A 24,797-nucleotide genomic window follows, 5' to 3' on the forward strand; every position below is an offset into this window, starting at 1 on the left:
TAGCATTAAGACATTACAAGGAGCAAGTACCCAGGTTTGCACAAAATAAAACGGATAAACACCGTTTTCATGTTTCAGACCAGTACTGTCTGTGAAAGTCCACAGAATGTAAAAATTGCAGAATAATTGTAAAATTGCAGAACTTAATAACGTTGCAGAATAAGTTCATTTTAAGCTTAAGCTAGCACTTTTATTTGTAGCTGTGTTGATGGATAACAAACTTAACTGCTGGGTGCTTCAAATTGTTGTAAAACAACAGTATAAAATCCTTAAAAAAGTAAAACAGTACGTTTTCTTTCAGGAAATGTTTTCTCCTTGGTTAACATGTACAGTACTGTTTTAGGGTCCGTGTGGTGTAATTTTAAAGGGGAATTCCATCAATTTCTCAATGTCAGCATAAGTAAATCGTCGAGATGTAAACAAAGTCATTTACAGTGGTTTCATATGAAATGGTTAATTGTAGAAAAACTTGCCAACTGTGATATCTTTACAGTGGCGTTGATGACATCCAGGAGTCACTATATCTACAGCTCAAATGCAGCCATTTTATTTACTATTTAAACGATCGGTGAACACTACACTTTTTATGTTTTATATGTGATGTTGACAATGATAAAATATTGGTAAATCGGAAAACGAAGGTTTTTTGGGCGTACATACCTCGCGCCTTGAATGGATTTTAAAAAAAAAATACATTTTAGGCCAAGAGCTTATCTCAAAACCATTATAAAACAATTTTCTAGGCACCGAACAGCATATTTATAACCATTTCGTACCATCACGTTCCGAGAGGTGGCTATTAGAGGCATTAAACACTTTGGATGTCCGGTTCCCATCACCACCGCTTTGAATAATTCTGGCTCGGTAGGTTTCCGTAGAGCGACGCAATTCACAGTAAAACAGTCTGAAGATTTTTACATCTTAATCATTTAATTATGCTGGTTAAAGATCGATTATTCCCCTATAAGTAGCAGAATAGAGCAGTCCAATCAAAATAGGTTCATAATGTTTTTTTTTTGTTTGTTTTTTGTTAAACCTTGAATATCATCTGATACTGTGATATAATTGGAAAATATCATGATACTGAATTTTATCAAGCATCACCAGAGCCTGAGTCACATTTGATTATTTTTCTTCCATCAAGCAGCGCCTACAGAAGCATTATTCCTCCATGCGATGTCGAAACATTTCCTTTCCAGTCCGTTTAAGCTCTCACAACCACATTAGGAACAACAGATGTTGACATTTGTTTGATACCTCCAAACAGCAAGTAAGTGTGAATCTGATGACAGTGTTTTCCCAGTTTGGGCTTCATTGTGCAGTTAGTGCTATTTTGGGCTCCATACTGGGCGGCTTTCAGGCTTGCTCTTTTAACGGCTCAGTTTCCGAACGAGACCGTCTAATTTGACTTGTCAGCTAAACTGAGCCCTTTGCTGGTGGATTCGGTGTCATTGTGCACAGACGTGGTATGAAGTTTTCATGTGGATAGGCAAAACGTAGCTTTTTGAAAATGTTGATGGATGTCACAGCATTAACTTGGCACATGTTCTTGCTGTTTTTGTTTATTGTGTATGCAGAACTCTGACATAAGGCTGACAGGTGGGTTGTTTATGTGTGCTTAGCAATTTGCGGTTGATTTGGGGATCGATAATGTTTTTTATGATCTAATTTAGCTTTTAAACCAGTGTGGGGGTGCACAGTTCTTTTTAATGCGGTTCTGAACTAAGTATTAAAAAGTATGTCAACAATAAACAAAAAAAAAAAAAGTGATTTGATGTTTATTTAACCAATGTCAGACTTGGAAAAACATTGTAACTCCATATTTCAAATGGAGTGAACAGCTAGAAAAACTGTAAACCCCAGTTTAAACCCCATGGCAGCAGGCGGTAGGCTTTGTTTTTTTAAGCTTTTATTTTCTGGCAGAAATGTTAATGCCAATTGTTAACGGACCCTTTGGGTGTCTGTGTGACATTGCATTGAATAAACTCTGATCAAGAGTTTTCAGTTAGATGTGAACTAAAATCCCTCATACAGGTGTGTTCAAAAATCACAGAATTGATTGTTTGCACTGACCAATATAAATGCTTCTTTGTGATTAGATCACTGTTGTGCTCACTGAAATTGTTAATCACAATATCGCTCAAAATAATCACAATTTGTGTCATACCAGTGCTTCCCACCCACAGCCGTACACCCACACCCGCCCCCGTTACGTCTGTGTTGTGGATTAGCAGGTTCGCTGTGCTATGTGCCGCGTGGCTGTCCCCCTCTCATCAGCGGCACCGGGAGACTCCAGGCCTTATTTGCTGTTTGTTAGACTCGGTCTCTGCATAATATGATTAGATAAGCAGGCCATGAGAAACTCATTGAGTTTAAATGAGTCGTTTATTCCTCTCTTTTCATCTGTGCTGCAATACCTGGGCTGAGGAATATCATTACCAGAGTCTGAAAACCTCTCAGAAGTGGTTTGAGACCAGTTTTAATAGTTTAGATTTGAATGTGGGTTTAAGAGTGGTTTAAAAAAAATAAAAATAATAAAAAAAAAAAAATCGTTAGGGCTAACAAAAACTGTTATCTCGAAAATACAAATGTTCTTAATGTTAATGTGAATTCATGATGAAATATCGACATGTAGAAGGTTTCGGATGTTTTTTGGTGGTGTAAATATATATCGCTGTTGTCGGAACAAAACATCGTATCTCCAAAGTGATAATTTTACAGGAATAGGAAAAAAAACATACTTTACTTTTAATGTAAGTCAATGGAACCAGACGTTTTTCCTACTAATTTTCACAAACAAGGTTTTGTTCCGACAGCAGTTATGTGTGTGTGTGTATATATATATATATATATATATATATATATATATATATATATATATATATATATATATATGAGAGAGTGGTATGTTTCTAGAGCAATGAAAGCTCTGGTGTAAGATCAGTTCAGGTGTGGTTTGATGATTCAAACATTAGGAGGAGTTCAATTGAAATATGAGTAACACTCAGTATGGCGGGTGTGTTATGGGAAGTCGTTTTGTTGGCAAAGGCGTATGTGGGGGAAAAATCTTCAATACATCAGTACATGCTTACTAACTGGAACAGCCTCAAAAATGCTTTCTTTTTATGTTATAAGACAGAGTAAATTATGTATAATACTTGTGGAAGATTTAAGTATGGATGTCAGTGGGTGGATGGCTTTTAGTTTTACATTTGTAGATCTCTCCTCGTTTAAGTAGACAGGAGCCTATTTTTATAGCACTAGTAATAACTGCTCAAGGCTGCAGCCGTGTTCAAAATACCGATACAGCAATATACCCAAATCGTTATGTTCAAAGGCTCATTTATAGTACTGAATCTACTTTGCCATAGGCTGTGTATGTATGAGGGGATTTCAATATGAGTGGTATTTGTAATGTGTAAAAACAAGGAAAATAATGCCTTAACATCACCAAAAAAACCTCCAGCAACATAACAGACCTTTGTTACTTGTTAAGTGTTTAAGTGTCTTGTGTGCTTTTGTGTCATTGTATCCTGCTGCTTGTATTTTAATACACATCGTATTGCAAAATTACTGCCAATTCCCAGCCCTGCTGCTGATTTAAGAGGCATATTAATAAGGGCTTTGCTTTGACATGTTAGTACTTTGGTGGAGAGAACTGGTTCTGGAGCAGGACTGAAGTGTTGAGTGATGCTGGTGCAGTGGTTCAGCTGCTGAGAGTTCACCGGTGGCCCAGGACGGAGGGGTAAAAATAGAATATGCTGGGCAGCAGCAGCAGCAGGGCGGCAGTGGTGCACACGGTTCCTCTGACTGCTCCCCTGTGACCATGCGAAATAAAAAGCCAATCGATGTAAACGCAGAGAGCGAGGTGGAGGAACCGCAGGATGACGCGGTGCTTTTGGGAGGGAGCCTGTGTTTCACAGCAACAGCATGCACACTCCAGGTCACTTTCCTCCACAACAAGGCCACATGTGCAGGCTGGGGCAGCGATGAGCAGAGTAGGGGTAGTGAGGGGGGGTGAGGAAGGACATCCAATTGTTGGAAAACCCTTCATTTTCAGAGCCTAACCTACTTTCTCCTTTCTGTAGAATGGTTGTAGTCAATGATGGTCTGTTTTATAACTGATGGCTAAGGACTAACTGTTTGGATGGTAAAACTGGCTGGTAGTAACATTAGAAAGATTTGGCACCTATAAAAATGCCACCTGTAACACACCGAGATATGTAGAGATAGCAGAGAAACATGTGAATTGAAGGCCGATGCTGATCTTTTTCTTGTAGCTATCTGTGAATTTTAATACTGATGCTGATGCATGAATAGAAATTGGGACTAGATCTACTGGGATTAGCATTACATTAACATTTATTTTTAAATCGTTATGAAAACAGTAAAATGTAGAAAAACACAGGCAGCATATATCTGCTGATATCAGTATGATTCCAGTATCATTGTTTCACCAGTATGTATGAAATAACATGTATATCTTATTTCATGTTGAAATGAACTCGTGTGATGCCAAGAAATGTGACACAAGAATAGACAGTCACGTCAGAGAGTAAAACACTGTTTTACTGAAACTTATAGAAAGTGTGAATCAGGTTTATCAGATTCGCTGTGGATAGAATGGATGTTTGTTCTATTCCATCATCTCTTCACCAGGCCGTTATGCAGTTACAGATTCATTATCTCAATGGCAATTATGTAACTGCAGTTGAATTGTACTAGAGCTTACTTACTCCAAATTTAAGTTGTAATCATACTGATTGCCTGTGTGTGCTTGTTTTTCATCCGCAGTGAGAGGGTCAAAGCCTGGTAAGAATGTTCAGCTGCAGGAGAACGAGATTCGCGGCCTGTGTCTGAAATCTCGTGAGATCTTTCTCAGCCAGCCCATCCTGCTGGAGCTGGAGGCCCCTCTGAAGATCTGCGGTGAGTAGATAAACAGCCAAACAGCTGAGTTAACCAAGGGAGCAAACAAATATTCAGTAATATTTGATAAATCCAGTTTGTTGGAAGTAATCAATGCATTTACCAATTTTATGAAGCCAGAACTGAATGACGCTTGTGTTGTTAAGTTTTAACTGCCTGATTTTAGATTTCTAATTTGAGTTGACAATATTGCTCTTAATTCAAGTTGCAATGCAAGTAAACGTCTTGCTACTTCAGATAGCCGGCTAGCGTGCACTCAGTTGTGTTTATTTCTGAGAATAGACGAGTGTGCGCTCACTAGCTTGCTGGTCAGTGCAGTAGAAAGCTTATTCAGACTGCACCGGGCAGTAAGACCAATATTGCTTTCTGAGTTTAGTGCATACTCTGAAAGAAAGCGATTTTTGAGTGGCTTAAAAAACGTAATTAGAATCTGAAGTAACTATTGCTGGTGAGTCTGGTAGGTTTCATCGCTCAGTGTGGCCAGGAACCCCCTACTTTGATAGGATGAAGCAGTTTGACTTGCATGCGGAAAGACCAGCATCCAGTAAAATAAAAATCCAGTTTTGGATTTAATCATTGTAGTGGAACACGTCTTACGCTGTTTTTGTCCTATATGCTGTATAGAATATTCAAATATTTGAGAAGGCATTTGGTGTGATATGTGAAAATGAAATTCCAGCATTAAGGATCAGCTGTTGACCAGTGGTTGGAGATGACATTTAGCCACTGTATTCAGAAGTATCTGGTAGCTACTGGTCTCATTGAACAGTGTAACAAGTAAGGTTGCTCTCTGCTTTGTAGGCGACATCCATGGGCAGTACTATGATCTGCTAAGGCTCTTTGAGTATGGGGGCTACCCACCTGAGAGTAACTACCTGTTCCTGGGGGACTACGTGGACCGAGGGAAGCAGTCTCTGGAGACCATCTGCCTCCTGCTGGCCTACAAGATCAAATATCCAGAGAACTTCTTCCTCCTCAGGGGCAACCATGAATGCGCCTCCATCAACCGCATCTATGGATTCTATGATGAATGTGAGTTTAATACTGGCTGTAGTTATAGACATAAAAATCATTGTGCAGTGGGTGGTTGGCTTGACCTGTATGTTGAGTTGTCAATATAGTATTTATTTTTTAAATGATAGTTCTGTCTGAGATGACAGGTTTGCTGGTTTTTAGACCAAATAAAATTGTTTCTCATTTGTAATTGCCCAAAGCTTAAAGCTTAACTGCTTGACACAGTTTGAATGCAGTTCAGTTTGAATGCAGTTCAGTGGGGTCTCTTTTTTAGAAACAGGAAACTCAGTCATGTGTGAAGATAACCACTAATGTGGCTGTGTATGTAATGTGCGACTTGCAGTTGTTTACAACTGCGCCCTTACTGCTATGTATTTTTTTTTCAATAGTACGTTTAACATACGGACACCAGCAGTATGACATTAAATTAATTAAACAGTTAGCCGACACATACTCAGTTTCTCAACCCCTGTGTCAGTTGGAATAGCTGAGTACCCGTAATCTTAACACGTTTTCCTCCCACCCTTTTTTTCTACAGATCACAACTTTAGTTATGAATCATGTAAGGAAAGAAAGTTGGAATAACACAAATGCAACCCATTTTGAACGAGTGCAAAACCAGCTAACAACAGTACAAATGTAGTGTGGCTAATGTCCAAAAATCGAATGCAGTATTACAGGATTCCAGACAAAAAAACAATTAGCTTAAGGAGCCGCTGGCTCCGAAAAGGGAAAAAATAAGGTGCCAATAGCTTTTAAGTGCCAAATAATAATGTGCAAAAAAATAAAGCTTTTCAACCTCTTGTCAAACATATTATGAAATGACTGACACATCAATTTTTTTTCTCATTAGCAAGATTTGGGAGGTGACTTTGGTGAAGGGTAGTTCTTCACATGCTATGTTGAATTTAGGCTGTGTTGAATTTTGATTTTAAGCTCTCACGCTGTGCAGTCTAAGGGAGTTTCTTTAGGAGCAACTGTTTGTGAAAATGAAATCACATGCATTTTAATACATTCAACTCTCCATGTTTTTTCAGTCTCTTTTTTTGAATGATTCCTGTTAAGAAATCAATTTTTCCAGCTGTATCTTTGCTCGCTTTCGAACAGAATTCGCAGTACGCTTTATCATACCTGGGCCAAGGAAATTTCTGAAGCCAGGAAGTTCTGAAATGTCTTTGTGTGGTGGTACTTTTGACGTGGACGAACGTTCAAGTACATCTTCGTACTTCACTGGTCTTTAATGAGTCAGACTGGGGAGATGACCTCTTGATGTCTGACAGACATACAATTGTGTAAAAAAAAATCTTTATATTTTGATCTTTGATATTTTTCGCTTCGCCATTTTCTACACACTGACATTCACTGCAAAAAGCTCAGCTCGGCTCAGCTGCTTTGGTTGCCACGTTTTACCACTCTGGGTAAAATCCCGCGAGCACACACTTAAAAGCAAAAAAAATATAATCCAAAATTGCTACGTCGCCACTGGCTAGTTAATTTTATTACTCACAAATTAATAATTGTGCTCGCAATCGCAACCATTTTAGTCAGTCTTGAGCCCTGTATTACTGATCTTCAGAACATGTTCTGAAAAATAAACAGAATAAATAAAGACTGCACTGGTAGTTTCCCATTTTACTAAGATTTATTGGGGGTTTCGTAAATGTAACCAGCTGCTCTATTGGACAGTATTTAAACCCAGTGAGAAGCTGCAGTGGTGAGGTTTGTAGTGAAGTACAGAAACATCAATGTAAATAAGATATTGGCTGAAAAACAGCAAACCTGTCCTTTAATATCCAAAACAAGCCTGGTTCTTTTTGTTGTGAGTTATTTGTCCTCCCTTGAGAGAATTCTGTGTTTCTAATAGAAACTTGGCAAGTTTACAAGCTCTGGGGGCAGGTTTTAAATGCGCTGACTAACAGGAAATCAAATTACCGGTGCTGTACTGTGTTGGTGCAACAAAACAGGATTTTTCCATGCCTCTCAACAAAAAGATGGTACAATGACAGATTTGCAAGAATAGAGAGCGTTAAGATGTAGTTGGACATAGTCATAATCAAAATAGACTACACTTCTATGTTGAGGGTCTGCAAGCTAATATGAGAACGTTTACTGCACCGTCAAGGTGGGAGGTATACTGATGTAAAAGTAAATACCAGTGTTGTGGCCTGATTTGGGTTTAATTCTGTTGTGGATACCATGATGAGCTCAAAAAACGGTGATTGACCAATGGCCCAACTCCCAGTGCAAACTGAACATAAACCCAAATCTACTGGAGTCCGGTTGCATTGTGACGTTTTTATTTATTCAGTATGTCCTTCTGTCGTCGTATATATTGTGATGGTGTAACAAATGTGTTTGAATTTATTTAAATGTGTAGGTTTGTTTTCATATTGCACCTTTCAGAATCACAAGGTCGCAATAAAAATAAACAGATGGAGGCATCTCTACTCTCTAATACAGTAATCAACAAAAGAGAAGTGGTGTTTAAAGAGGAAAGTCTTTAGAAGAGTTTTAAAAGAGGAAATGGACGTGCAGTCTCAGAGTTTGGAGTAGGGCATTCTATATTTTAAGGGCTACAGTACTGAACGATCTGATTTTGAGAGGAGTAAACAGACTTTTATGCCTTATATTGTAGGATACTGTTAGCCAGTACATCTGAATGGGAATAGGGGTGAAGTGTGCTGTTTTTTAATGTAAGTAAGCACTCAGACCTGTAAAAAGAGAATCACTGAAGTTAGTACAGGAGATGATGAAGGCAGGAGCCAGTGTTTTGTTGGCAAAGGCCAAAGGCGGGCAAAGGTACGGAAACAGAAAAACTGTACAGGGTAAGAATATAACTTAAAGATTTCTAGCGACAAGACACGTCACCATCAATGTGAAATCCGTCAGAGACACTTCTTTCATGTTTAATTTAAAATGGTAATTCGTCCAGAGTTTTGGATCATAGATGCATAGATCATAGTGCCTGGAGTGGAAGGGGAGAGGTGGTGTTTGGAGTTCATATTGTTATATTATTCAATCCCTTCTGCATAGCCATACAAATTGCTTCTATATTGCTTAGATGTAGAGCAGAGAAGGGACTTAGCAGACCCTCCCCTCAATACAAGCATGTCTGATTTTATTATCATGGGACCCAGACCAGGGACAGGTCAGTAGACAGCCGCACTAATCTGTATTTTTTTTTTTTATATTATTATTTTACTTATTTATTTATTTTTAAGCTTTGGGGCCAGCACTCGTAGCTCAGTATAAAAAGCCCTGTAGACACAGTGCTGCAGTGCATTGTATGGCAGGGGAATTGTATATGAGAGTATACCATACTCACTAATCCTGACCCAGAACAGTAGGGCAGACCATGGCACCCTCGATTTTATATAATCCACCAAATGGCACACATTTCACATTGACAGTTGAATCCAGTTGAATGCACTCATTAAAAGATTTACAGTTTGGTTATGGCTTGATTGTTAGGGACTTTTAAATATGACAGTAGGTGTTGGACGATTTGACCTACATATGGGAGATTTAGCATCATTAGAGCCAGATATGCATGATGCTGGGCAAAGGCTGCTCTGGGTGGGATGAATTATTGAGCTTTGTTGCAGTTGGTTGTGAGTGAGAGAGAGGAGTAGAACTGGGGTGATGTGGGAGTTGAAAAGTATTTTTAGCAAGCAGCCCTGTCTCTGTAGAGAAGAGCTCCCTTTGCACCCACCCTGCCCACACAATCAGGAGGAAAACAGACACAAAAAATCTCTAAATGTTTGCACTGATTACAAAACTGATGCATGTTTCCCTCCATGTTTCCAGGCCGAAGGCGATACAACATTAAGCTCTGGAAGACATTCACCGACTGCTTCAACTGCCTGCCCATCGCTGCCATCGTGGACGAGAAGATCTTCTGTTGCCATGGAGGTGGGTGTGACTGCCTGGCAACACCATGACAGGGGAAAAGCCTGAATGCACAGGGAGAGCGCTATAGCACAGAGAACGAAAACACAGAAAAACCTCTGCATGGAGGTGCATCACTAGTCAAAAACAGCAAACCAGCCACGTGATATGCTTATGAAATTGTAGGGAAATTTAAGGTGAAATAAACAAGCTTTAATTTGAGCCTATTAAAGGTTTATATAATCAGACTGCACTTTCTGTATACCAAATACTGTATAGAAATAGTAATTGTTGTAAAAAAAAATTAACATTTTAAAAGAGAATGCAAAAACAAACATCTGTTAATGAATGCATCTGCTAAAATTCGAAAGAAAATGTAATTTTAAGCTTTTCGCCATGAAATGTCACTATTTCAGTTGTTTTAGACAAAAAGTATGAAGAAAAAAATGACATTGTAAACAGATGGTATATATGTTTAAGTAACCCTCACTTTTTTGTGTACTTTAGGCTTGTCTCCAGACTTGCAGTCCATGGAGCAGATTCGACGGATCATGAGGCCCACAGACGTGCCCGATCAGGGCCTTCTGTGTGATCTGCTGTGGTCTGACCCAGATAAGGATGTGCTAGGCTGGGGCGAGAATGACCGGGGCGTTTCCTTCACCTTTGGAGCTGAAGTTGTGGCCAAGTTCCTCCACAAACATGATCTGGACCTCATCTGCAGGGCCCACCAGGTGAGACCTTAGCTTTAGCAGTGTTTTTCTGGCTAGATATGGAGCAAGTAGACCCATATCACAAAAAAATCAATACTGGAGAACTGTGGAGAGTGCTCAGTAACACCACATATTTCATTATAATTGCTTTATACGTTGATGAGGGAGTAGCCAACGGTGCTGGACTCCAGCCCCTTCAGGACTGGAACTGATGATCTCTGATGTAGACATCATTCTGATCTGAGAGAAGCTCTGTGGTTATTGCTCAGATGGTTAAAGTCTAATTTGGGGATTTGGTTCTAAATGAGCTCAAAAGAAGTCTGAAGAAAACTGAATGGAGATTTAAGCCAAGGATCTCATGTACTGTGCATATTCCCTGCTCACACACCTGACAAGGGCTGTCAAAATGTTTTAAAGCTCTCAGTATCTTCCAGACCAATTAGTTAGTAACATAATCATGTAATATTTATAAGGCAGTGAAGTCAGCTGCTAGTTTAGCTGCATGGCTAAGATGCTGCACAGCTTATTGCAGTTGCAGAATTTATTCCAGACTAATAATGATAGTGGGGTGTCACTGGTGTGAGGACCTTATTGATAAGTCATTCTTAGTTATGTCAGAATTGGTCTACCTTTTTTGACAGCCGCCTCGCGAGTCATTTAGCTTATTCGCTCCAGTTGGTAATCTAGGTAAACATTTCCCTCAATTTTGTTTTTCATATATTGTAAAAAAAATGTCATGAAAATCTAATATATTGTAGTTGTTTCTTTCACCCAGTATCATTACACCTTAACCACTGGTCTGAATAATCTCACCTGAGTCAGAGACTCTGCCTGATCTGTGTTGACCTCTCTGTGTGTCAGTCTGTTGTTTAGATGGCAGGTAGGAGTGAGTGCTTATCTGTGTCCACTCAGACTGAAATATAATCTGCCCGAGAATTGAGAGCAGCCATGAGTCTGCTTTTCAAGAACAGCTCTTGTTCACCTCCATGTCTTCAGAAGTGTGAACGTGACAAAGCCAAGAGCCTGTTGGACAAAGCGGACAGCTGTACACACACTCACACAGTGACGCACAAATGCCAGCTTTCGACCAACGTCCGTGCGTCTGTTTTATTGAGGGTGTACGGAACAAACACGCAGTTGCTGTTTTATTTTACACATCAGTCACTGAGCACAAAGCATGTGGGTTTTTCCTTCTGCCTGCGTAGGTGCTGTAAATAATGATCTTTGTGAGACAATCATCTACAAGCACCACTCCTTTGCCAAGTTTCTCCAGGCTTACTCTTACTGCGAATCACACACAGTTCTGATGTTGCATTTCTATTCCTTCGAATGAGAATTGTGATATTTTAAAAGTGCATTAGTGAATCAGTGATGTGGCATGGTTAAATATTGGCCTGCATAATTTGGCCAGAAATATTAGATTTATTGGATCACGTGATTTGTAATCAGAACACCGACTGAAAATCATCTGGGAAATCTTTGGTTGTGCTTAATTTTCACAGGATACAATAAAATGAGTGCTTGTTTGCATGTCGCAGCCTTCAGTACTGCAAAAGCTGATGCTGCATTAACAGTTAACAAATGATATATTGTGCAAACCTGTTCCAGATTTGGTACTTTCTCTTCAGCCTTTCTGATCACATCCATATTGTGTGTCTTCCTCTCTTCTAGGTGGTGGAGGACGGCTATGAGTTCTTTGCCAAGAGGCAGCTGGTCACGCTTTTTTCTGCGCCGAACTACTGTGGCGAGTTTGACAATGCGGGGGCCATGATGAGCGTAGACGAGACACTTATGTGCTCTTTTCAGGTACAGAATGTTCTGAGAAATGAGCTTCACTTGTGGTAAACCGCATTGAATCTGCAGATGGGTCCACACTTCAGTTTCTCACACTCGTAACAGCAGAACTCACACATTAGTTTCATAGTAGTGATTTTTTTCATAGTAGCTGATGAATAATAAGCCTTAAGATTAATAACTGAATAATAAGCCAAGGCTTCAAGTGGCTGAAAGTACAGAGCACAAAACCACTTGATCAGATGTTCAATTTTGTGTTGCAGTTTGAAAATAACTTTAAAGGTAAAGAATTTAAGTTTGCATTTCTTAAAGATTTGACCTGCTTGGCTCTTTCATGGTGCTTCATTTGAAGGCTGACTACATAAAGACTTTCTGATGCATAAAGAATTGAATAACATTTAAAAAGCCATTCTTGAGTATTTATGAATGGGTTATGTCAGTGTTCACAAGATAACGTGCGTTTTCTGAGAAAAGCGACATTGATTCTTTTTTTTGTTTGTTTTTTTTTTTCCCTTTTTTAAAACCATTTATCGGTTCCATTAAAACTTTAGATACCTTCAAAACGTAGTGATAATTCTCATGCATATCTTTTCATATGTAAATATCAGTGGTGCTAAAGTCAATTCTAATGGTTCATTTAAAATATTACAAAAAAAGTCAGAATAGCTGAAATTTAGCTGCTTTTATGAAGATATGCGCATCAGTGCATCAGTTTTTATCGGTTTGACAGGAAACAAGAAGTCACGAGTAGCAGCCCTTCTAAAGAGAGCAAGAGAGTCTGCAAAAACAGTGACTCATGTTTTCCCTTTTTCGCATCAGTCCTTTCCTGTCTAGAGCACACTGTGATATTTTGGCAGTGATCAGAGGAGAGACTGTTCCTAACCGCCTGCTTTGCAGCTCTAATATGGGGCGATAATGACGAGGCTGAAGTTAGATTTTCTGTTCGCCAGCTTCTTTTACAGTAGTTTTGTTGCACATTGGATGGTGCAGCAGTTATATTATGGCACTTGCACCGTTTAAGGTGAAACGGAGAATTTGAATAATAAACTGGGTAATAAGAACTTCAGCTTTGTTTGCTAATGTTTTAATGGCCCAGTGCAGTCCACATGCTTTTTCTACTGCTCTGGATTGCTGGCTAGCATTCATTCAGATGAGAATAAACGAGTGAGCTGGTTGTCCAGTACATAGTTTTGTACATACTCACGTGCAAAGCGGTTTGTAAGTGGTTTCTAAAACTTGGTCATGTAGAATCTAAATCACATTCACCCCTCATTCGCTGACTGATTTGACCTAAAATTTGTTTTCAGCACTGACCCATTCAGACAGAGCAACCAGCTCAGGGTTGCTAGATTGGGCAGGATCCCTCATATTCGCATTTTATCACAGTAATTGTTTATCAGTGATGACTTTTTTTTCCCATGTAGTCATTAATGTGAGAAGCTTTGGCTTTTTTGATCCTTATAGGACGTTTAAATATTCAAGATAGTATTTGCTAGAATATTCAAAGATCGAAATATTTGATAGGTGCAGCCCCCTACATTTGTACACAAGTACGAGTGTTTGCTTTTAAAAGTGCTTAAGTATCAAAAGTAAAAGTACTGTGTGAGTTTTTAGTTAGATTATTAGATAATATGATTATTTGTATTGAAGACATCTCAGAACTGATAACTGTTTTAAACTAGGCATCTACTTCATAAATTACATTACATTTGAATGCTGCTACATACAGGGTTAGTATGTAAAATCCTGGAAAAGTCATGGAATACAGAAAGGTGATTTTCCAGGCCTGGAAAAGTCATGGAAAATAATAAGTGCTGGAAAAATCAAGGAATTTCCTGGACTTTTCCCCCATCCAGTTCGTCATCTCATCACATTTGAAGCACTGAAGAGTCCAGATTGGAAAAAACACCCGACTAATGCATCTGCACGTAGACTAGCTTTACTCACGTCAGTAATATGAATCTCGGCTAGCTTAGGTGTAACATTCAGGATGTGCGTGTTGTGAAAGACGTGGAGAAGATGAATCAACAAGCCAAATGTGAGAGGAAAAACACACCACCGCTGCTTCTCACACCAAGACACAGCGAGTCACGGCACTCGGTCTGCACCACAGCAGCTAAACCTACCTCACAGCTTCATTAAGAAATGATGAGCTAACTGCTGAGGTTCTCTCACTGATTTGATTTTATAGTCTTTGTTGTACTCTGGGTACTGAACTGTCTCTCGTTAGATCCCTCGCTTAAATGCTGTAAAATTGCATCAGAAGTCAGTGACGTTGCCAGTTTGGACAGGAATAAAATCGCTTAGAAACTCCAGTAGCCTGATAAATCCATTACCTTCCCAAATTGAACTTAAACTAGATCACTCATTTCACTGGCTAAATAGGTGTCTGTTAGTGTTAACTCATTTGATTTGAGCTAATTGTAATGAAATGAATAACCGTATCCACCTAATCATGATGTGCGTCTGATTTGTGTTTTGAAAAGACGCTTTCCACAAACAAAACCAATGGACATGTTTGCACATGAGAATATGGAGAGCCGGAGGAGTCGAAACTGATCATATGAGCTCTGAAATTATGAAACGTTAATACATTGAGTGAAATCACTGATCAGTTCTCTGAGGTCAGAGTGTTAAACCTGGTGCAGAAATCTGTACATGGGTCAGATTTCAATTTCACTCGCAGTCATTCCATTTAAACAGCGATTTGACTTACTAGCTAATAATATTTAAATATTAAATTAATATTTAGATAATGTAGGTTTTTTTTTCCTCTCATAACAGCTGTCTGTGTTAAATTTGTGCTGGGCAGTTACTGATAAAATGAAATATCAGGGTATTTTCAAACAGATCACAGTATCATGTTATCAGGTGATGTTGAAGTTTAACATTAATAAAGAAATCGTTCTTCCTGAGTTTCCTCATTTTTATAGAATTTAAGCAAACGAGTTAAATGTAAATTAAGGACTGCGTACCACGAGTAAAGTGCATATAACTATATGGTCCTTACCTATCACATGTATCACTGAAACAGGAAGTGGTATGTCAGTATCGGTATGTCAGTACTGGTATGTGTGACGGCGCTGTGTTAAACGTTTGGCGTGAAACTTTCATTTTATGTCATGGAAAATTCATGGAATTCCACTGTTTTAAAAAGTGTACAAACTCTGTCCGTAAGTGTTATAAATGGAACACTTTTGCAAATACTGGCTTAAGCTGTTCGTAAATATTTAAGTATTGCTTTATAAATATGTTATTCAGTGCTTATGCATGTGCTGTGAAGTCACTAAAGTCATATGTGAAGTGTAGAGCGCCTGGCCAAATTGTTTTGTTGATTTTCTGAATGAAGGTAATACATCCTCTATGGAGAACACACTTCTGTACATTTTAATGCATAATTACTGTTTTTACTGGAAATAAAATAGAACGTAGACTGTGGTCTGTGCAAAAGTTATGGCACATTTTGTACATTTGTATCTTTTGCTGTAAAGAACATATATAATCTTTTTGAACCCATCTAGCTGTTTCATGTCTTTTTAATGAGAAAGTCCAGTAGAATTGTTTATCCAAACGTCTGGTAAAAATACAAGCCAGCAAGCTCAAATTCTTTTGCCTTTCTTTGTTGCCCTCGCAGATTTTAAAACCAGCGGAGAAGAAGAAGCCCAACTCAAGCCGTCCAGTGACTCCACCGCGGAACATGGTCACCAAGCAGGCGAAGAAATGAGGAGCACTAGCAGTCCAGTGGCCATTGTGGACTTTTATCATGTGGTTTTCATCCGTCACAGCTTCAGAGTTGCTGTTCTCTGACATAGTGGTCACGTGGACTCACCTCAACACTGTCGACCGTTTTGTTTAGTTTTTTTGTGTTCAAGTTCCTTTTTTAGTTGTCCTACTTTTTTCGCCCCGTTTTTGTGCTCCCTCCCCGTTTTCACAGCCACCAAGGAAGACGGCTGCCCTGAGAGGAAGCGGGAACAGGGAGCACTCTGCTCTTTTCCATTATCTTTGTTGTTTTCTCGGCTTTTGAGACTAAAATGGCTTTTTGTGACCTTGAATTCTTCAGGATGCACATTTGAGTCTCCCACTTCATTAGTCGGCAGCAGCATCACCTCCTCTTTCGCACCAGTTAATACAGGGAAGACCTTTACCTTACATCTGTGGAAGCACTCCACCACACTTAAGTTATGGTGCAATGTTATGGTGCGATTATTATTATTATTATTATTATTATTATTGTTGTTATTATTTTGCTCCCCAGATAGTCATTTAAACCACTGTGAACAAATAAGATGTAAAATGTAATTACTTTAATATGGAGCAAACGGCATCTCTCCAGCAGTGAGATTGATTTTCACTCTAGCTTTGTTCAGCATTTTATTCAGTGAATGTGCCATGAGATTTGCTGTCCCATCAGATTACATTTTTAAAAAATGTTTTAGGATTATATTACGATTTTATTTTCTTTTAATGTTTTTCTTTTTTCTTTTTTTTTATTCTTCTTGCAGGAAAAAAAAAAACACACCATGAAAGCACCCTCCATGAAATATATTGATCTGTAGCACTGTATGAAAGGTTATGTGCAGATTCAACTGGATATTTTGTGTGTGTGTGTGTGTGTGTGTGTGTGTGTGTGTGTGTGTGTGTGTGTGTGTGTGTGTGTGTGTGTGTGTGTGTGTGTGTGTGTGAGTGTGTGTGAATGTATGTGAGCATTTTATGAAACAGATTATATCAAGATGAAACAAACAGCAGATTTCAGTGCTATCTCTGTTGATCTGAGTATCGTTTTACTTCTTTTTTTAATAAGATGCCTTGTTTACTGTTTTCTTTCTCTTCTTGACATGAGATTTACTCGTTTCGGCTCCAGAAGCTTCTGCATCAGATATGAGCATGTGAAGATCTCGGTTTCTCATAAAGACTTTTTGTTGCATGCATTTAGGTGTAGACGTGTAGGATACAGACAGGCCTTCACTTTTTCTCAGGGCATGCAGGTTCTTGGCATGTCAGATAATGTAGCTTAACATCAGGTATATTGATAACTTTTGACTTCAGCTTTTTCGCTTTGTTTGGAAGATAGTTCATCTTACGTGTCACCCAAACCCACTGTATATATCCAGAAAGTTTTGTTCAGTCTTGGCAATAACTCACAATTTTTCCACATTATAAAGAATTGTAATACTTGCTAAATAAATTCAAGGGGAAGGGGGGGCAACACAGTCTCCAGTCTCCAGTCTGTTACTGTTTTTCTTCTTCAGAAATGTTTCTGCAGCGCTACAGGGGGAATTGTGCCCTTTTGCACTGATTTGAGAGTACTCTGCTGTTTCTTCCAATGAAAGCTGAAGAATTGGTTTGAGCAAGCGTGTCTGAAATCGAGGTAAAAGGGCAGCATCTACTGAGTTTTCCTGAGGGTTTTAGTTAAAAAACACTATCTACAGGTGTTGAACAAGCTTAGTGTCTGTACAACTTTTCTTGATCAGCTGACACAGAGAACCTGGCACCTGTGATTAACAGAAATACTGATACCATTTAATATCACAGTATTTTCTAAATATATTGTGCTGTCAAATAATTGTTAGCATTGATGCAGTTAAGGAGCCCAGACATTCTGCTACACGGTTAAAAGAATGTCTTACAAACATGATGGCTTGTCGAGGTGTTTTCTTCTGTTAGTTACACCAAAGGGAGCCTTAAACAATGTTAAATGTTAACCAGACATTTACAGAGTCTGATGCAGCCAGTAAAAAACAAACCTTGCAGTGAACTATCAGGAGTAAAGTGTGCAAACAAAACAAACTGCTTGGTAGCATGACCACTGCTGCTTAATGGGTATTTTTATGTGTGTGTGTATATATATATATATATATATATATATATTATAGAGAGAGAATATATATATATAATGTATGTATATAGATAGATAGATATAAAGTATACACACACACAAAAATTTTCTCCACTGTTCAAAACCAACCATTTCCTTTGCATTTCTGCATTTCTTCTACTTCAATCCCAGATTTATACTCCCTGCTTTTCCCAAGCGCTCAATGATGACTTCCTTTGAACATCAGCTGCACCATCCCTACACAAATATCATTGGTCAGGACTCTATTGGTCAGCAATAAACTGCATTTTTTGATTGAGATCACTGCACCGCATGTACATTTAAATTGCTTTATTTCTTTATTATATAAACAAATACATTCTGTATTAAAATAAAAAAAAATGATTGCAAAGATTTGATTCAAAAAACAGATCTGTGCAAATTAGGTACAGCTCCCAAACCCACCCACGTCCCTCCAGCACATTGTGTTCAGTGGAGTTGCCTGTACACTAAGACTCGGAACTGAAACGGTGGACTTTGTTTTGAGGCATCTCGACAGCCTGTGGAGAGCTGCCTCAAGGCCAGAGCACCGAGCCAACTAAAAGAAATGGTGCCATTCAACCGCAGCACGTTCTCTCCCCTGCTTTCAGTGTTCTAGAATGTCCTCCCACCTATTCTCAATGTTCTTCAATGTCCTACTCTTCTAGAATATTCTGAAATTACACTGTTCTAGAATGCTCTTCTCAAACTACACTTTTATAGGATGTCATTCCACCTATTCACACTGTTCTAGAATGTCATTCCACCTATTCACACTGTTCTAGAATGTCATTCCACCTAGTCACACAGTTCTAGAATGTCATTCCACCTATTCACACAGTTCTAGAATGTCATTCCACCTATTCACGCTGTTCTAGAATGTCATTCCACCTAGTCACACAGTTCTAGAATGTCATTCCACCTATTCACACAGTTCTAGAATGTCATTCCACCTATTCACGCTGTTCTAGAATGTCATTCCACCTATTCACACTGTTCTAGAATGTCATTCCACCTATTCAATGTTCTGCAATGCTCTTCTCAAATTGCACTGTTCTAGAAAGTCATTCCACCTAGTCACACTGTTCTAGAATGTCCTCCCTATTCACACTGTTCTAGAATGTCCTCCCTATTCACACTGCTCTAGAACGTTTTCCGCGTTCTCACAGAGTTGCTTGTCTTGTCAATTCTTATTCTATGCTATGGTATCAAGCTGACTGGCTCTGTGCTCTGGCCTTTAGAGCTCTGTGCAGTAAAGCCATCAGCACTTAAAGCACTTCTTAGCTTGGCTAAACCCAGCAATACAGCCAGAAACCTAACAAGAAGCTCAGTTGCTGCTTATATTACTGTGTTTTAACAATTTCAACATGGACCCTTTATGCAAATCGGTCTCTGCTCGATGTGAGCCAATCACAGAGTAGTATATTTTCTCATAAAACATCAGCAGAAAATTGGCCGCCCCTTGAGTTCTGTTTTTCAGAAAGCAAACTACGACCGCCAGCATCAGCATCAGTCACTGGACTAGTTTGGAGTAACATGGCTAATGCAGTACTGTACCAATACCAACAGATGAGCTTTGTCTTTCACACATCTTCCTTATTAGCTTTTCTGTTTTCAACAGCGTCACTAGAAACGGAAGCCAATGACAGATAAAAAGTGTTTCAGGGTCTAGAAATTGTGACCTCTTTTATATTTGGACCATTTTGGGGCTTTTTACACAAATCTTTGACTCACATTCCTAAAAAGGGGGAACACTTTGTAGACTGTGTAAACAGCAACATTTCTGACTGCAGCATCTTCTGGGTTTCCGAGGGAGTTTTCACTGTGTTGTGGAAGCACAGGAGCAGCCGCTGAGGAGGTTCAGCTCTTTACAGGAAAAGAAACAAACGCAAGTCTGTCAGAAGGCAATGTGGTGATGTGGTCCAGCGGTGCGAGGAAAAAGTGCTTCTGCAGTCCAGGAGGAGCAGACATGTTTCGGAGTTCTGTGGGATTTGTGTGCATGAAGAGCGCTGCTGAGAGTCAGAGCAGCTCGGAATAAGGTGCTGATCTAGGACCACCTCTACCCCCTTACTCATTTTATTAGAGCAGCGGTTCCTAACAGGGAAAAACGATATGGAAAGGGAACATCATCATGATTTCACTGCTATATATCCCATTTGCAATTATAAAGAATGCACTGCTGAGTCAATGATGACGCGGTTAAAGATTCACACTATTTTTGACCAAATGTTTTCTGAAGCTGTGACCGGTCTGGACGCTCACAGCGCACAGTAAAACACTGTTCGTGATAAAGTTCTTATTCCCTTCAGACACGTTGAAGTCATGAAGGACTTAAGATGGAAAAAGAGCTAAAATGTACAGAATATTAGGGGTAAAAACTGATCCTACGTCAGCACTTTCACTCCAAGATGGGTCTTGAACTCTGTGTGGAATCCTAAGTGTAACTATTTCACTGACCAACAGACACACAATCCTCATTAAAATCTAAATGCTAGTCAGAAAATGTAACTGTTGCATATGAATAACTGAGGCATTATTGCATGTTTGAGTGAAGAACTGCTAAACACCCCTCAAGATATGGTTAAGCAGAATCTCCTGGGCTGTAAATGAGGCCCTGCGGCCCACCGACTACTCTGGTCGTTACATTCTACATCAGGAAACGGGATCTTCACAGTCGCCATTCAGTCACAATCTGTCTGAAATAGGAGAAACTGACCGTCTGTCCGGCTTGTTAAGCAGAGCAGAGATGGCCGACTGACCTCTTCACGCTCTTCCTGCTGCTGTTGCAGCTTTACACAATGTTCTAATAGGAGTTTAAAAATTCAGCGTGCTATAAATTTGAAACGTACAGAGCCCAGCTGGTGACATTAAGGCGTGGAAATGAGATCATGCCTTACTAAGCTGTGGCCAAGGCTTAATTTTCCCATTCCCACACCTTACCAAGTTGTGGCCACGACTTAATTATCTCGTTCCTACAACTTACTGAATCGTGGCCACGCAGTATGTTTATTTATACGGGACGTCACCAGAAGGGCTCTGTAGAAATATTATTTTGTATGGTTGTGAAAAGTGATCCTGTGAGGAGATTCTAGTTTTTTTTATCAAAATGATTTATTTATTTATTATTACTTTATTATTCTAGATAATATTTCAGTTTTTCAGCCTGTGGGCTGTGGTGGTACTGCTGGGGGGTATTGGTGTCTGCAATATACAGACATTTAACCGAACAAAAGTGGCAAATACTATTCTTATGATAATTATATGCAAAACATAAACATTCAAGTCAAGCTCAGATTTGGCCTGATGAGATGCAGGAGCTGACCAACATATCTAGCTATGTTTACATTTTCAGTGCAGGTCAATGTACAACTTTTCTCGTTTTGATCACGTAATTTATCCTTCATTGATTTTTTAGACAGTGTTTAGTGTTTTTTATGTTGCGTGATTATAGAGTTGAATGGAATTCAATAAGCTACACTGATTATTCTATTTTATAGTTTTTATGTCGTTGTATTTGAAACTGTTTGTGGGCCATGAAAGCTTCAGTGGGCCTCAAGTTGCAAAAGCTTGGGAGCCGCTGAGCTTCCACACAGTCCAGCCTTTAAACTGGAATCTCGACATTACCTCGTGAATCTAAACTACTACATTCGTTAGACTGAGTGGGATTCTGTCAGCGTTCTGTAAAGCCTGACCGTCTTAAAAACAACTACTAAAACTATGCATTTGTGGGTGGAGCACAGATCAGTTTATAGTATGTAGTACAGTGTGAGCAGTGCTGGTAATGTGTGGTTTCTGTGTGGACTATGAAAACGTTTATTGCTGTTCACCAACTAACACCAACGAACACAGCTGCACAGGAACTTGTATCTCTACTTCAGCGACACTGAGTCAAACACAGATATATTGCTTTTTGAATATTAATCACATTCTTCTGTATTGCGTATGCTTATGTGCATACTATTACAACTTTAATGGGAACTATTATTACTGATTTCTCTAAATTAGCACACCTAAGTGACCCCTACCCTGTCCACTCACTAGATATTAGGGATGTAAGATGACAGCAGAATCGTATCAGTATCAGCAGTGGACAGTTTTGACTGGTATTTCAAACCAGTCTGAACGTATTTTTTGTTCACCAGAACAGCAGAATGTTTAGGTGATGCTGTAATGTTGCACTGCAGTGTCTGTATTTTATTGATTTTACTGTATTTGTAATCCTACAGTAATAAACACTAGATTTCTCTATAATGATAATCCAGGTGGATTTAATCCCAACTTCTATTTTTTGTAAATGTTTATGTCTCAGCATTGGCATCTGGAAGATATAGAACTGTGCAAAAGTTAGAGACCCTTCATTTATTTAATGACAAAGTCAAAATGGCCAGAATGTTATTCCTTTTTCAGGAGATATTTTTGAGGAGATGAGATTTAAGATAATCCGTTTGCTTAAGGAAGGAGAAAGTCAGAGCAAAATAAGTGAAAAAACAGGAGTTTCCAAAAGTGGAGTTCAAAAAATGATTAAAAGCTGTAGTGAAAACGGGGCTCCTAACAACCACCTGGAAGACCTGTTAGACACCAAAACTGCCCCCATCAGATAAACAGCACTTAAAGCTTTCATCTTTGAGAGAGAGGAGAAAATCAAGCTGCTTCAGATCTGAAAACATCCACAGGTGTTTCTGTCCATCCTTCCACTGTGAGAAGACAACTCAGCGCTGTGGGTCTGAAAGGATGTGTAGCTGTCAAGAAGAACCTCGCTGAGAAAAGAAAGAAACTTGCAAATCTAACAAAGAAGCTGCTGGTGATGTCAGAACAATCGACTGACCACCCCAGAGTCCAGACCTTAACATGACTGTGTTTGGGCTTAACTGGATCATGAGATGCAGAAAATACAACCAACTTCTAAGACTGAACTTTGGAGGTGTGGAAAAATATCCCAGCAGATTTCTTTGTAAAACAAAGTTAGTCAACTGAAAATAACAGAAGCCGTAATAAAGGCAAAGAGTGGACACATTAAATGCTGAACAATTATGACAGTGAAAACGGATTAGTTGTAGTAAATAACCATTTCGACTAGAAATTAAATAAATCAAGGGTGGTCTCTTACTTTTGCACAGTACTGTATGTACATGTAAAACATCGTATATCGGCATCGGCCCACATTTCCTGTATCGGTGCCTCCTTACAGCACACTGAATGTGGCGCCTACAGCTTTTTACATTTTTGGTTAATCTACTGTACCATAGTTGTTCCACTGAAAAGACAGAAACTAGCTGTGTTTGAACTGCGATAACCTCTGGCTCAGCTTCTATAAACACGCTCGTCAGAAATGAGTATACAGGCCCGTATGATCTCATGTTATTATGGTGCTGTGTTTTCTACGCTGATTGATGGACGAGGAAAACGTCTGTGTGAACTGGTTGTGACTCGTTCATGCACACAAATGACTCTGAGGAGAGGTTTCACTACAGACTAGATCACCATGCAGAAATCAGGAAGAACTGTTTCTCCACAATGACTGGTTATGACTGGTTAGTCCAGACTGGTTATTATGACTAACGTCTTTATCATATCCTCAATCCCAGTCTGTGTGTGGGACGTCCTAGAAGACACATTTTAAGATGGTTGAATAATGTAGAGAAGACGATTTGTGTGATGAATTTCCTGAAAGTTTCCTCCAAACATTTCACAAATTTTGGAAGCCTGAAAGAGTTTGCAGTCCAATACTGTAAAACGAGATAGTAAACTATTCAAATGTTCACTGAAATACTGGACAACGCTGGAGGCACTATGTTCAACAATGCCCGCACAGGTTTTCATTTAGGTCTCCAAACAACGCTCGGCAGAGAAACCCTCCATGTAACATCTCCAGCATTGACTGACGTCCATCAATGCCACCAAGGCGAGTGTTCCAGCCAATCAGGTTACAGCATGGGCTCAGTCTTGTATGTGCCCTGAAGGACTGAAAGGTGTCACTGGATACAACGTCATAAGGGATGGGACCACAATCCAATGTTATTGGTCCTTTTGACTTACTTGTGGCTCCTCATTGGTTCGGTACTGGATATACAGAACAGATTCTGGTTATGTGTAGAACCCGCCGTCTCTGAGAAGCTTCTGACGTGGTCACCATATTCAGTAAATTGTGGCAGTGCTTCTCCACCTGAAGATGGACAGCTTGTGGCCATGGACCCTCTGTGAATCTGGAAGTCTCCAGCTGAATCAACTGATCTATCCATTCTCCGCCCAGAAATGCATCCTTTCGTAGCAACTGTTGCTGGGTTGGACAAGCTTTACAGAACATTGACACCTACGACTGTTCTGTAGTTCCAGGCTGAAGCCCAGCTGCTGTGCGCTCAACTGGTGCCCACTCGTTCAGATTCAGCCTTTAAATGAGTTTTAAAGCGAAACCTTTAGCACTTTCCTCAGACTACGCTGGACAGAGCTCGTTGTAGACCTATAGATAAATCAACGAGTAGCAAACTAACAAAAGGAACAGCACAGTGGAAAGCTTCAGTTCTCCTCAAGAGCCTCCATTATAACAAGAATCCACAAGCTGTATGAATAAGAGTGAGAGGCTACAATCATGGAGGAGTTGAATCTTACCCTGC

General features: G+C 39.4%; 1 protein-coding gene across 3 annotated transcripts in view; it reads left to right on the top strand.

The window, feature by feature from the left end:
* Positions 1–17,545, top strand: part of ppp1cc (protein phosphatase 1, catalytic subunit, gamma isozyme) — a 28,391-nt gene extending 10,846 nt beyond the window's left edge. For all 3 annotated transcript variants that reach the window (XM_036580587.1, XM_036580588.1, XM_036580586.1), the window contains exons 2-7: positions 4,795–4,926; positions 5,728–5,958; positions 9,748–9,852; positions 10,336–10,559; positions 12,210–12,344; positions 15,967–17,545. In XM_036580587.1, the coding sequence (XP_036436480.1) occupies positions 4,795–4,926; positions 5,728–5,958; positions 9,748–9,852; positions 10,336–10,559; positions 12,210–12,344; positions 15,967–16,056 (917 nt within the window). In that variant the 3' untranslated portion in view covers positions 16,057–17,545. The remainder of the gene's footprint in view (positions 1–4,794; positions 4,927–5,727; positions 5,959–9,747; positions 9,853–10,335; positions 10,560–12,209; positions 12,345–15,966) is intronic.
* The last annotated feature ends 7,252 nt before the right edge of the window (positions 17,546–24,797 follow it).

The sequence above is a fragment of the Colossoma macropomum genome, unplaced genomic scaffold (assembly GCF_904425465.1).
Source record: "Colossoma macropomum unplaced genomic scaffold, Colossoma_macropomum, whole genome shotgun sequence".
Taxonomy (NCBI): Eukaryota; Metazoa; Chordata; class Actinopteri; order Characiformes; family Serrasalmidae; genus Colossoma; species Colossoma macropomum.